This window comes from Cygnus atratus, chromosome 11 (assembly GCF_013377495.2).
Source record: "Cygnus atratus isolate AKBS03 ecotype Queensland, Australia chromosome 11, CAtr_DNAZoo_HiC_assembly, whole genome shotgun sequence".
Lineage (NCBI taxonomy): Eukaryota > Metazoa > Chordata > Aves > Anseriformes > Anatidae > Cygnus > Cygnus atratus.
The window spans coordinates 19281601-19292880 of NC_066372.1; the positions used below are offsets into that span (position 1 = coordinate 19281601).

The window sequence follows — 11280 nt, forward strand, 5'->3', positions numbered from 1 at the left end:
ACCCCACCACCGCAGCCCCTCCTCCCGCCCTGCCTCCCTCAGCCCCGCAGCGCGCAGGCGCACTGCCGCCCTCCCGCCCCGTGCGCGCACGGCGCAGGCGCACCGAGAGCCGCCGCCGCCGCCTGGTGCCGGACCCGCGGCGGGCGGGCGGGGGGCGCCATGGCGGAGCCCAGGCTGCGGCCACACGTGCACTGGGCGCAGCGGCACGGCGAGCTGTACCTGCGGGTGGAGCTCAGCGACGTGCGGGTACCCGCACCGCACCGCCACCCGCACCGCCATCGGCACCGGGGGCGGCCGCTGCTCGGGGGAGGGCGGGGGGATTGGGATTGGGATTGGGATTGGGGTTGGGGTTGGGGTGAGGGGGGGATTGGGGGTGGTGGGATGAGGGGGGGAGCGGTGCGAGGGCGGGATTGAGGTGGTGGTGGTGGTGGGATCGAGGGAAGGGTGGGGTTGGGGTGGGATGGGGGTGAGGGTTGGGATCAGTGGTGGTGGGATTGGGGTGAGGGTGGTGGGATTGAGGTGGGATGAGGGTGAGGGTGGTGGTGGGATCACTGGTGGTGGGATCGGGGTGACGACGGGATCGGGGTGAGGGTGGTGGTGGTGGGATCACTGTGAGGTTGGGATCGGGGTGAGGGTGGGATCAGGGTGAGGGTGAACAGGGCAGGAGCAGCAGGAGCAGGTCCCGGTGTCCCCCCGAGGCACCGTGCTCTCCTCTCGGTACCGGCTGGGTGCAGAGGGCTGGGAAGGGGGAACGGTAACAGGGCACGCTGCCCGCCCAGGCCCTCCTCCAAAGCTCTCCTCTCTCCCCAGAACCCGGACATCACCATCACCGACAACGTGCTCCACTTCAGAGGTAGGTGGCCGGCCCTCGCCCGCAATTCCCTGCATGCCGGGCACAGACCATAGGCCTCGAAGCGCGCCCACGCACAGGCCCCGGCGTTCCACCCTCAGCCATATCATATCTATTAGGGAAAACATCCCACCCTGCATTTAAATGTCAGGGACACTTCCCCGCATCTCTGCTCTCTGCCTCACCCCAACCCCAGCAGCACAGCCCTTTTCCTTTCATAAAGACGTCATTTGTGAGCGTTATCAAAGGTCTGCACCAGGAACTAGCGCGCGATTTGGAAGGTAAAGCAGATCCCTTCCCCAAAGGCCGTTTTGTTTCAGCCGGGCGGTTGCAGTGCGCTGGGGATGTGCTGTGGCTGCATTTATTGGGGTTTGGTCGTTTATTTGGTCGTTTTCTCCAAAATCCGGTAAACGCTGCCTGGTGAGCCACCGCCAGGCCATTCGATAGGGTATGGCCGCGTATCCGTTCACTTGAGGATCAGTTTACAGCACGCAGGGGTGGAAAGGAAACTTGGTGTGCAAGTTTCGCTCCCACCGGTCACCGCTCGCCCTGGTCACGCAGCACGGCAGCTTTTCAGCTGGGCTCACACTGGGCACGAGCAGCCTTTTGGGCTCCTCTTCTGCGGGCTTTGCACTGCAGGTGCTTTCCCAGCACCGTGCAGAGGTGCTGAGCCCAGCCGCTGTGCCTCTGAGCGGCTCCTCGCTTTGGGGCTTCATCCTCCCTCCCAGCAAGGCAGGGGAAGGCACTGTTAAAAATAAAAGTTGAATGTTTCTGCGTGTAAAGTACCCTCTGCAGACAAGGCGCGTGGATCTCGCTAGGCCCTTCGTGCTGATGGGTTAATTCTTGTTTTTTAGCACAGGGTCATGGTGCCAAAGGGGACAACATCTACGAATTTCAGATCGAGTTCCTAGAACCAGTCGAGCCTAAAGTAGGTATTTTTTTTTCTTTTGTAACTGTTGTAAATGGAAGGTAATATATTGAGAAATATGGAAGGAAGATGGCTGTGCATGAAGTCCACAATATGCTGTTAGATTTTCTTGGAGACTGGAACTGCTGACAACCTAAATGCTGTCTGTGGCAGTCCTTGGTCCCTGTGCTCAGCCACTGTTCTGCCTTAATGCAAATCTCGCTGGAGCTAGCGCTCGCATGGGTAAATTTTAATAGAAACAGGGCCTTACGGTTATCATAACTGTTACACGGTAGTTACGTTTTTTAGTAGGGATTTAAAGCAGCAAAATGATGGGAGAATCTGGCTATAATTTTCCTGATGCAACCTTGCCTTGGAGAGGAGGGGAACGCTGTGGTACAGTGTCAGTGTGATGTTTCCTGGCTGCTTTTCCAGACAAAAGGAAGTCATGGGAACTGTTGCTTTTGGCTTGTGCAAATTCCTTAGGTTGCCAGTACAGATATTGCAGGTCCTATTGCAAAACGTTGTTATAATTGCTGTTGTAGTCTGATAGAGCTTGGCTGGGAGGGCAAGCCCTTGCAGGTGGCTGTGAAGTCTGCCTTCACCTCTCAAAGCTATCAGGGGCACAGGGAAACCCTGGGCTCTGCTCCCAGCGGAGGATTTGTGCTGCTTATTCCTGGCTGCCAGCAGTCGTGCCAGGAGCTGTGATTCGGCTTCGCTGCTTCGGCAGGGAAGAGATTGTTCCCTCTGTGCAACCCAGCCGAGGGCTGGAGGGTGAATTTCTGGGGTCTGAACTCCTGAAACGAGTGGTGAACTGGAACCTTCCTGGGAAAAGACGTGCCAGGCATCAGCGGGCACTCGCTGAAAGAAGGCCTGGCACGAAGAGGTGTGTGGTGGAGCACCAAAAGCCCTGGGTCTCGGCTCTGCTGTCAGCAGGCGGGTTTCTCGTGTCTGCCATTGGATACCTGGTAGGAGCTACAATTAATCCTTGCTTCCAGGATCTGGCTGCCTGTTTGTCACCTGTTCTGTAAAGCAGCAGGTGCATGGCGTGGGGAGAGGCACCACCGCCACCCGTCCTTGTCCCTGTGGTGCTGTGAGCCAGGCCCGGACAGTGCAGCATCCTTCCAAAAGTCTAGTAGTCACTTGGAGTTACCTTGGAAGGGGCTGGGTGCCTGGAGGAGGATCGACTCTGAAATTTGTGTGACTACAGATGGTGGGGACCAGGGAATAGGGTTTTCTCCAGGGTTTTCTCTTCTGGCTTTGGTGCGCACCTTGAGTGCCGCTCGCTGGCGCTGAGCTGGCCGCCAGTGAGAGATGGAGCCTCTGCCAGGCACGGAGCAGGCGTTAGCAGCTGTGAGTTACAGCTGCAGCCTTCAGATGTCCTGGGAGCATCCAGATAGCCTTGACAGGAGTGCTGAAGAACATGCTCAGTTACGAATGCACGTCATGGCTCTCCTGCATCGGTTTCAGCTGCGTTTAAGAAGCAGTTTGCTGCAGAGCACCCTGGCGTGGGCTGGAGGTGCAGAGGGATCTGACGGTGGCAGTACGGGTGGCTAGTGCCAGTGTGTGCCTGCTCTGTGTGGTGGGATGCAGCGGTGCTGAGCAGTGGTGCTGTGCAGGCTTTCCAGCCGGTTACGATCGAATCACAAGTCCCTTACCGTATCGGTTCAGTCCCGGAGCTTGTTTCTTAGGGCTTTTGTTGATGTCTGCTCTTGTGTCTGCCCTCAGCCCGTGTGCAGGGTGACTCAAAGGCAGCTGAACATCACCGTGCAGAAGAAGGAGAGTAACTGGTGGGAGAGACTCACCAAGCAGGAGAAGCGCCCGCTCTTCCTAGCTCCCGACTTCGACCGCTGGTTAGATGAATCGGATGCTGAAATGGAACTGAGGGAGAAGGTCAGTGCTGCGGGCACGTGGGGCTTGTGCAGCCAGCTTCAGAGCAAGGATAGCTGTTCCCCTGCACGGGAACTTGTGTTCTTCCTTTAGCTGGAGTTGCCTGGCGTGCTCGCTGCTGATGCTTTTTCAAACAGATGTCAGGTAGAATTAGTTAAGCAGCTCAGATTTTAGCAGGAATTCAGAAAACGGCGCACTTCTGGCTAAAAGGAGCAGCAGTTCTAATCTGAACTGTTGGCTGCACACTAGGTCAGCGCTGGCTGAGCCTGCAGCTGGAGACTTTTACCTCCTGCCCTGTGCCCTAGCAGTCCTGCGTCCTGATCCATTCGTGTCAGTGGGACACAAGAAGCCCAGAGACACCAGTCCTGGGCGTTGCTTGTCTGAAAAGCTTTCAGTTTCTGCGTGTATTGCCATAGTACTGTTTCCTGAGCTGCTGGGCTGGCCCTGACTGTGCGTTCCCACCATATGGTGAGCTCGAGCAGCTTAATACAGCAGGGAAGTGAAAGCCCATCTTGGAAAACACTTGAGCAGACCACATTTCTGCTAACTTTTAAAACAAACGCTGCCCTGTTCCCCTCCACAGCCACTGAGGAGAAAGGGCCGCTGCAATGCCAAAAGCCAGAAAGCAGCAGTGAAGGGCACGCAGAGAGCCAGGGCTCGATGCTCTCAGTTCCCATCAGGTCTCTGGTGGGTCTTGAAATGTTTCAAGGAACAGTTCTGAGAAGCAGCAGTAATTGAGAATTAACACAGAAAACAGCTGGCTTTTTCAGCAGAAGCACCTACCATAATACCCAGTGAAGGTAGGGTAACCAGTTAACACCCTCTGCCTTCTTGCTGGGTGAGAAATGTGCTCTGTTTTACGCAGGGGAACATTTGAACCTTCTAGCAACGGGCTGCTTAGCTGAGGTTTAAACCCGCTGCTAGCTTTGCAGTAGGATAGTTATCAAATCAGTTGCTAATTACAGTAACACTTGCTAAAACCTTATCCTTCATCTTAAGGAAGAAGAAAAGATTAGCAAAATGAAAATAGAATCCAGAGTCCCAAAAGACCGTAAGTAACCGTACCTGTCTAGTAAGGTGGGGTTTAGAAAGCTTCTGTTGCTCAGACGTGTGAACCTCAACTCTCACGGAGCAATTTTGACTGGCTTGGTGCATCTTGGAGGGGGATCTTTGTATTACACTATTTAGAAATTCAGTAAAAATGCAGTAAAATTTAAAAATCTGACTAGCGAGACTTCATCTCTAGCGGTTGACGGTAAAAGCAGGCAGAACCCACAATGCACACAGCTACCCTTTTATCACAATCAATAATTCCCCTTTTTCTTGTATTCTGGGTTCTCACTGAAAGCCTGGTTTGCAGCTGTAATCTTTGCAGGAGTGTTACCATTGTACTCTGCTCATCTGATGTGTTTATTGATTTTAGCTTTCAAACACCTGAAGAAAGGATACTTAATCATGTATAATCTCGTGCAGTTTTTGGGATTCTCTTGGATTTTTGTGAACATGACAGTACGACTGTTCATCTTAGGAAAAGGCAAGTAATAAGCACTACTTTATTCACATTGCAGGGGATTGTTCTGTTTCTGTTGTTGTCTTTAATACTTCCTAAATAGTTAAGTCTAAAGGAAGACACATTTAGGAAACAAAACAGTAAATGCACCATTGAAGTGCACAACAGAAGCCTCTCAAAAGCCATCACAGTGTCAGGGAGAGGAAGACGCTGTCTTGAAATGACAGTTGTGTATTCTGATGAATGATGCTTGTACTCTGCCAAGATTACAGCTAAAGAAATCAGTTGAAAGAGAATGTCTCGCTTAACTGCGACATAAGTATTTTTGAAAATGACCTGGGCAAAATACTTTGAAGCGAGAATTCTTCATTCTGTCGCAGTACAGCGCTATCACTTTTTGAGTAGTTACTGTAACAGCTCTTGATCCCTCTGTGTGTGAAACAGAGCACTTGAGCAGTGCTTCTGGCCTAACTGCTGGGACTTCAAGGTAAGGCCTATGAAGTGTAATTACGCATAATGCTGCTTCAAATATAAATAGAATCCTGTTATCAAAAGCTATGCTGCTGCCCCAGCTTTCTGAACGTTAACGTTCGTTTGTCTTTAAAATGGTTTTCTGTCTTACAGATTCCTTCTATGATACATTTCACACTATTTCTGACATGATGTATTTCTGTCAGACCCTGGCATTAATGGAAGTCGTGAACTCACTAATAGGGCTAGTCAGATCACCACTGATACCTGCTATAATACAGGTAATATTTTGAGATTCTTCTCCTTGTTCCTCCCATGTTTAAAGTAAAGCTGTATTTTACTTCAGTGTCTTCACTCTCCTAAGATAAGTGGTACAACCTCACTGGCACTGAACTAGAGAATGTTACCCTAGAGACAGAAATCCAAGGTTCCCAGCCTTAGTTATGGCAGGCGCTCTTCTTCCAACACCTGCGTACGGTACTTTGGGACAACAAAAGCAAGAAGTAGTTGACAAAAAGTACATGATTCTGATTTGGTTCCAGTGCCCTTTATATCCTGATTGTAGTTGTTGTGAATAAAAATGAAGCTAGATTACTTAAGAATAGGTACTATGGACCTAGATAGACAGTAAAAAGGTGTGCTCAAAAAAGCAAGTGACAGCTCAGCTGCATGGTTAATGTGCTGAGCACAGACCTGTTTCACGCTGGAAGAGAACATATTCTGCACACTGCTGACAGCAAGGCCTTGCTCCCTCTTTTGATGGAGGGTGTGAGTATTCCTTAATTTGTTTTTCTTAAACAGGTATTTGGAAGAAACTTTATTTTGTTTGTTGTCCTGGGAAGCTTAGAGGAAATGCAGAGCAAAGCCGTGGTGTTCTTCGTGTTTTATTTCTGGAGTATCATTGAGCTGTTCAGGTTTGTGGGATTTTTCCTTTAGCAGGCGTGTGCAGAACTATGTGGTTCTTCCCAAGAATTCTGTAGCCTTCCCTAGGTTGCTCCATCTGCCAAAAGCTGGGAGCCTAAAAGATAATACTACCCTGAACCAAGGATAACCTGGTGCTTTCCTTTGGGAAATTCAGCCCTCTAGTTGAAGTATTCTTAGACTGAATAATTACTTACTTAATCATTCACTTACTTGAATGATTAAGTGAGGTGCACTGTGCTCTGTTTCTCTTTAAAAAGGAAAGTATTTTGAAAGGTGTATTAGGCAAGTGAGGCAGTGAAATTCATCCATATGATTAGAATAGCAGCATTAGTTCTGTAAACTACCAAATAATGGTGTGCAGTTTTAAAATATTCTCGTGCTGCTTGGGAATTATGTTGACTATTCTATACTAATTCTGTTAGCAGCTTGCATTTTAAATGGTATCTGTTTCTTCTCACACTGAATTGGCTTTAGGTATCCATATTACATGCTTTCATGCATTGGTATTGAATGGAAACCACTTACCTGGCTCCGTTACACCACCTGGATCCCTCTCTACCCTTTAGGAGGCTTGGCTGAAGGTATTTAAAAAAAATTGTAATAAACAAAATTAAGGTTGGGCAAATAACTCCATTTTTGGTTTGGCTGCTGGACTAAAAAGTAATAGAATAGAGTAACAGATAAATAGCCATTTGCTTTGAGCTGAACCAAATGCAAGCGTTTTTATCTTTCTTACTGAACCAAACATTTTCTCAATTTAATGTGAACAGAAGTCATCGTTTTGGGCACTGGAGAGGAAAGTAAAGGCAACAAAAGGTTAGCGGAACAAAGTGACCAAGCGTGCGCTGCAGACCATGCAAGCGTTACAGGAAGACAACGCTCGCTTCCCTCTGCTGATCCGAGGCACTGTATTTGCTTTTGTCTGCTAGACCTGACTTGGTCAGTCTAGCTTGGGTTCACACCAGCTTACGGATTTTGATGTTACCTTGTAGATCATTGCACAGGACAGGCAGGGGCTGATTGTTCCTCTGAAAGCAGCACAGCCTGTTCTGAGGCAGGCACGGTGCCTGCCCGATGGGGCTCTGCTCCCTTGCTGCTCTGAGAGCAACTGCTCCATGGAGAGGTGGGCCCCCAGTCTTCTTGCTGCCCCTCCTCTAGAGGGGAGAGGGCTTCACAGCGAACTCTGCTGTCTTAATGGGTCTGGATTTTTTTTAACATGCATATCACTGCTCAGCTTCTAGATGTAAGAGATGTTGTAATTGTACCTGTCAGAGCCTGTTTCTGTGAGCCAGGAGTAGGCAGTGCGTTGCCCAACTCCAGGTACAGGAAAGCCTATGCCTGTTTCATGGCTGTGGGCATTTCTGCACGGTAAATACTGCTGGTGCAGGCCTGGCCAGCCAAGTAGTTGCGTACAAAAAGTGTCTCACCAAGCAAGTTTATCATGCTGAGACTTTTATAGCCTACTGCCTGAGCTACCTGCTTACCATCATACTGCATGTTTAAAGTTAGCTTTAAAATTGGTTCAAAAGTAACACACAAAGTAATGAGAGCTAGTAAATAAGGGAACATCTTCAGAAAGTTGGTGGGGGCTAGGCAACTGTATATCCTACTTGTTTGATAACTACATTTTTCTGTTTTCAGCTGTCTGTCTCATTCAGTCCATTCCAATCTTCAGTGAAACAGGGAAATTTAGTCTGGGATTGCCAAATCCACTGAATGTCACAATCCAGTTTTCATTCTTGCTTCAGTTATACCTTATAGCCTTGTTTTTAGGTAAGATACTTAATTGTATTTCTCACTATTGAAATTAAAAGGCCAATTTCCTCTGATTAAGTATATTTCTCTTAGAAAAGAGAAATTTCTGTATTTCTGGGATCGCGCAGCACAAGATTGCTTGAGGCTAAGCACTTTCCTGTTGCTTGTTTATATAAGTTGTCAGAGATGAGGGGAACGCACCTACAATTAGCACTGGTTAGCCCCTAAGGAGGAGACCTTGGTAACAGGTTAGCAGCATTATCTACAGCTGACTCAGGTTAAAAGAGGACTTTTTACATATTACTTATAACCTCACTATTGCTTAGTTTGACCCTTTTACATGTTATTTGAGCTTCAGAATGATTTAGAGGAAATCTAAACATAGTACCAAACTAAAACTGTTTATAGAAGGCTTTTTAAGTAGTAGTATATTTAAAGAAGAACAGTGCATCACCCTCATGTGGTTTCTTACGTTACATTTCTAAACACAAGATACCACTGTAGTATGCACACTCAGTATGTCTGCACAGCCAGACATCTCTTTAGTCAGGAAGGATGAATCTCACCTAGAATTCTGAACTGAACTTTCACTAGACTTCTCCCTATTGCAAACGTTGCCTAAAGAATACCTTCAGGAGAGATTCAGTCTGAAACACTTGTTTGATCCTTTCTCAGCTCTGCACAGCTGGTGCTGGCAGCTTTTTAAAAAAAGTGACAAACCAACCCTCTGAATGAGCAGCCTCAATACCAAGCAACCTGTGCAGGAACTCCCACCTAACCCAACAAGAAAATACTAGCATTAGCTTTCAATGCTATGTATGCTCCTAAACCCTTGTGTGTTTATTATTACTATTTTTTTAATTTGGTACAGCCATCTAGCTTTAAAGTGATGCAGTAGTGTCCAACCTAAACACTTCATTCTTTTTCAGGGATATTTGTAAACTTCCGTTATCTCTACAAGCAAAGGAAACAGCACCTTGGACCAAAGAAGAGAAAGATGAAGTAAAGAAGGACTGCACTGCTTTCTTATTTAACTTATCTCAATGAAAAGATAAGCCTCTAATTCTTACGGTTTTACCCACTGTAATTTAAAGAATTTTGTAAAATTAAATGATCATACTCTATTCCATAATTTCATAGTGAATTCAGGTAACATTCCCATATACTGTATTTTGTTCCCTTTCAATCATATGTATGCATGACATTTACCATTGAACGGTTACATTTAAACTTGTATCCTATGAACTGCCGTATTAGGAAGAAATCCTATTATCTGCATATAATATGCTTATAAACAGTGGAGCAGCACTGAATAGAAATAGCGTTTATCTTTTAATTGGATATTTGCTCTTTCAATATTGCATGCAGATAAGGCTTCTGATGTTGGGATATACTACTGGCTGGCCCGTGCTCTTCCTGGGGGACTTTGTGATGGCACGAGGAGCACAGTCTGAGACCACTGTCAACAGTGTCTGGGTGTATATTAACGGTAGGGGTAAACTTGCTCAGCCCTCGCACCCCCTTTTCTTAGGCAGCCTACTGATGTTGCAGAATTAAAACCAGAAGTAGCTGGCTGATGTCAATTTAAATGCTACATACCAATTTAATCTGTTTCTAGTTTAGCCTGAACGGAACAGGGACATTGTGTGGAGCATAGCAACACCCATTTACCTGTAGCAGCAGTCAGTAGGAAAAGGAAGCTGCTGCTCTGTCCCAGTCAGAAATGCTTTCCTGATTGATAATGCAAGCACTGAAAAATAAGGAAAGAAGGAAACACAGGTACCAGCTTTCTCCTAGCATGTGAATCCCAGAACAACTCCCTCCCACTCGTGCAAAGGGAAAATCTGGAACTGCCCTGGGAGACTGAACACCTCTGATCATTCCTGCCAGGGCTGTAGACCCTGTATTTATAGCCTTTGGAAAGGCAACAACGACTGCTTTTCTAATTAAAACTTAGGGGTACAGCTAATAAACATGTGCTTTTTGGCTGTTCCCTGTTGGGATGGAGGTGGTGGGTCAAATAAATCATCTATTGTTGTGATATCATAGATCAAATCTCAGTAAGGGAGCTCCTGCATAGGGCTTGAAGGGACCCTATTTCCTCTGTGCTTGCTTTAAATAACAACAACAAGATCTGTTCCCCTCCCATTCCAGGTCATGCCGTCTCTCACCTGGAAACCTTCATTTCAGTTGACTTCATTTCAGCATGCCCTTCTGACACCTAGCCTCCTCCAATTGATTCCAGACCCCTCTGGCCCCTTTAATGAAGTTTAGAAAGTATACTGCCAGCATCCTCTAAAACCACGTTGGGGTTATGAACAGGTTGCTTCACAACTGCTGCTTCCCCCAGGGAAATGCAAAGTAAAGCCAGCAATCCAGATCAGGCACTGGAGCTGAGATTAGCATAGTGCCATCTTACTACTTGCATTATCTTTTTCTACTGTAAAATGACATGAATCTCCAGAACGTTATTTTCTATACTTAAAGGTAACAAACAGCTTACTATTTGGGACATGGCCCCAGTGATTGTTACTGTAAAGGAAGGAAAATAATGTTAAAAAGAGATTATAACAAAGAGCTGGTACAAGCTCCACACTGCATTTCACAATTGTGTTTTGTCAACACGAGGCATGATGCAACTTCTCTTTAGAGGTACTTGAGGCTCAGTTGCAAAGAGTGCAGGTAACTTTCTCAAAAGAGCTGAGCGTAATTTATACACTTTCACTACAGCACACACTGTACCTATGTTTGAAGTATGTCAAAGGACTGAATTAGCTGACTTGGAACAGCAAAGATCACTTTCATACTTTAATTACCGGGCATTTAAACTTCTGTTATAAGTCCATATGTACTCATACATGATACTTCTCAGTGAAATTGTGGTACCTAGTGCGAGCTGTAATGAATCTTACACTACTGAGTTTTAGTCCTTCAGAAAGAATGTGTTTCTATTAATAAAGATTTACAACCGAA

The 11280-nt window shown here is 47.0% G+C and overlaps 1 protein-coding gene across 1 annotated transcript; it reads left to right on the plus strand.

Annotated features, from left to right (window-relative positions):
• The first annotated feature begins 49 nt into the window (after positions 1–49).
• On the plus strand, positions 50–11280 carry HACD3 (3-hydroxyacyl-CoA dehydratase 3). The gene is made up of 11 exons (XM_035554583.2): positions 50–246; positions 811–853; positions 1705–1778; positions 3486–3650; positions 4647–4698; positions 5071–5181; positions 5782–5909; positions 6430–6542; positions 7027–7133; positions 8194–8325; positions 9237–11280. The coding sequence occupies exons 1-11, from the start codon at positions 160–162 to the stop codon at positions 9311–9313; spliced, it is 1089 nt and encodes a 362-aa protein (XP_035410476.1). The 5' UTR covers positions 50–159; the 3' UTR covers positions 9314–11280.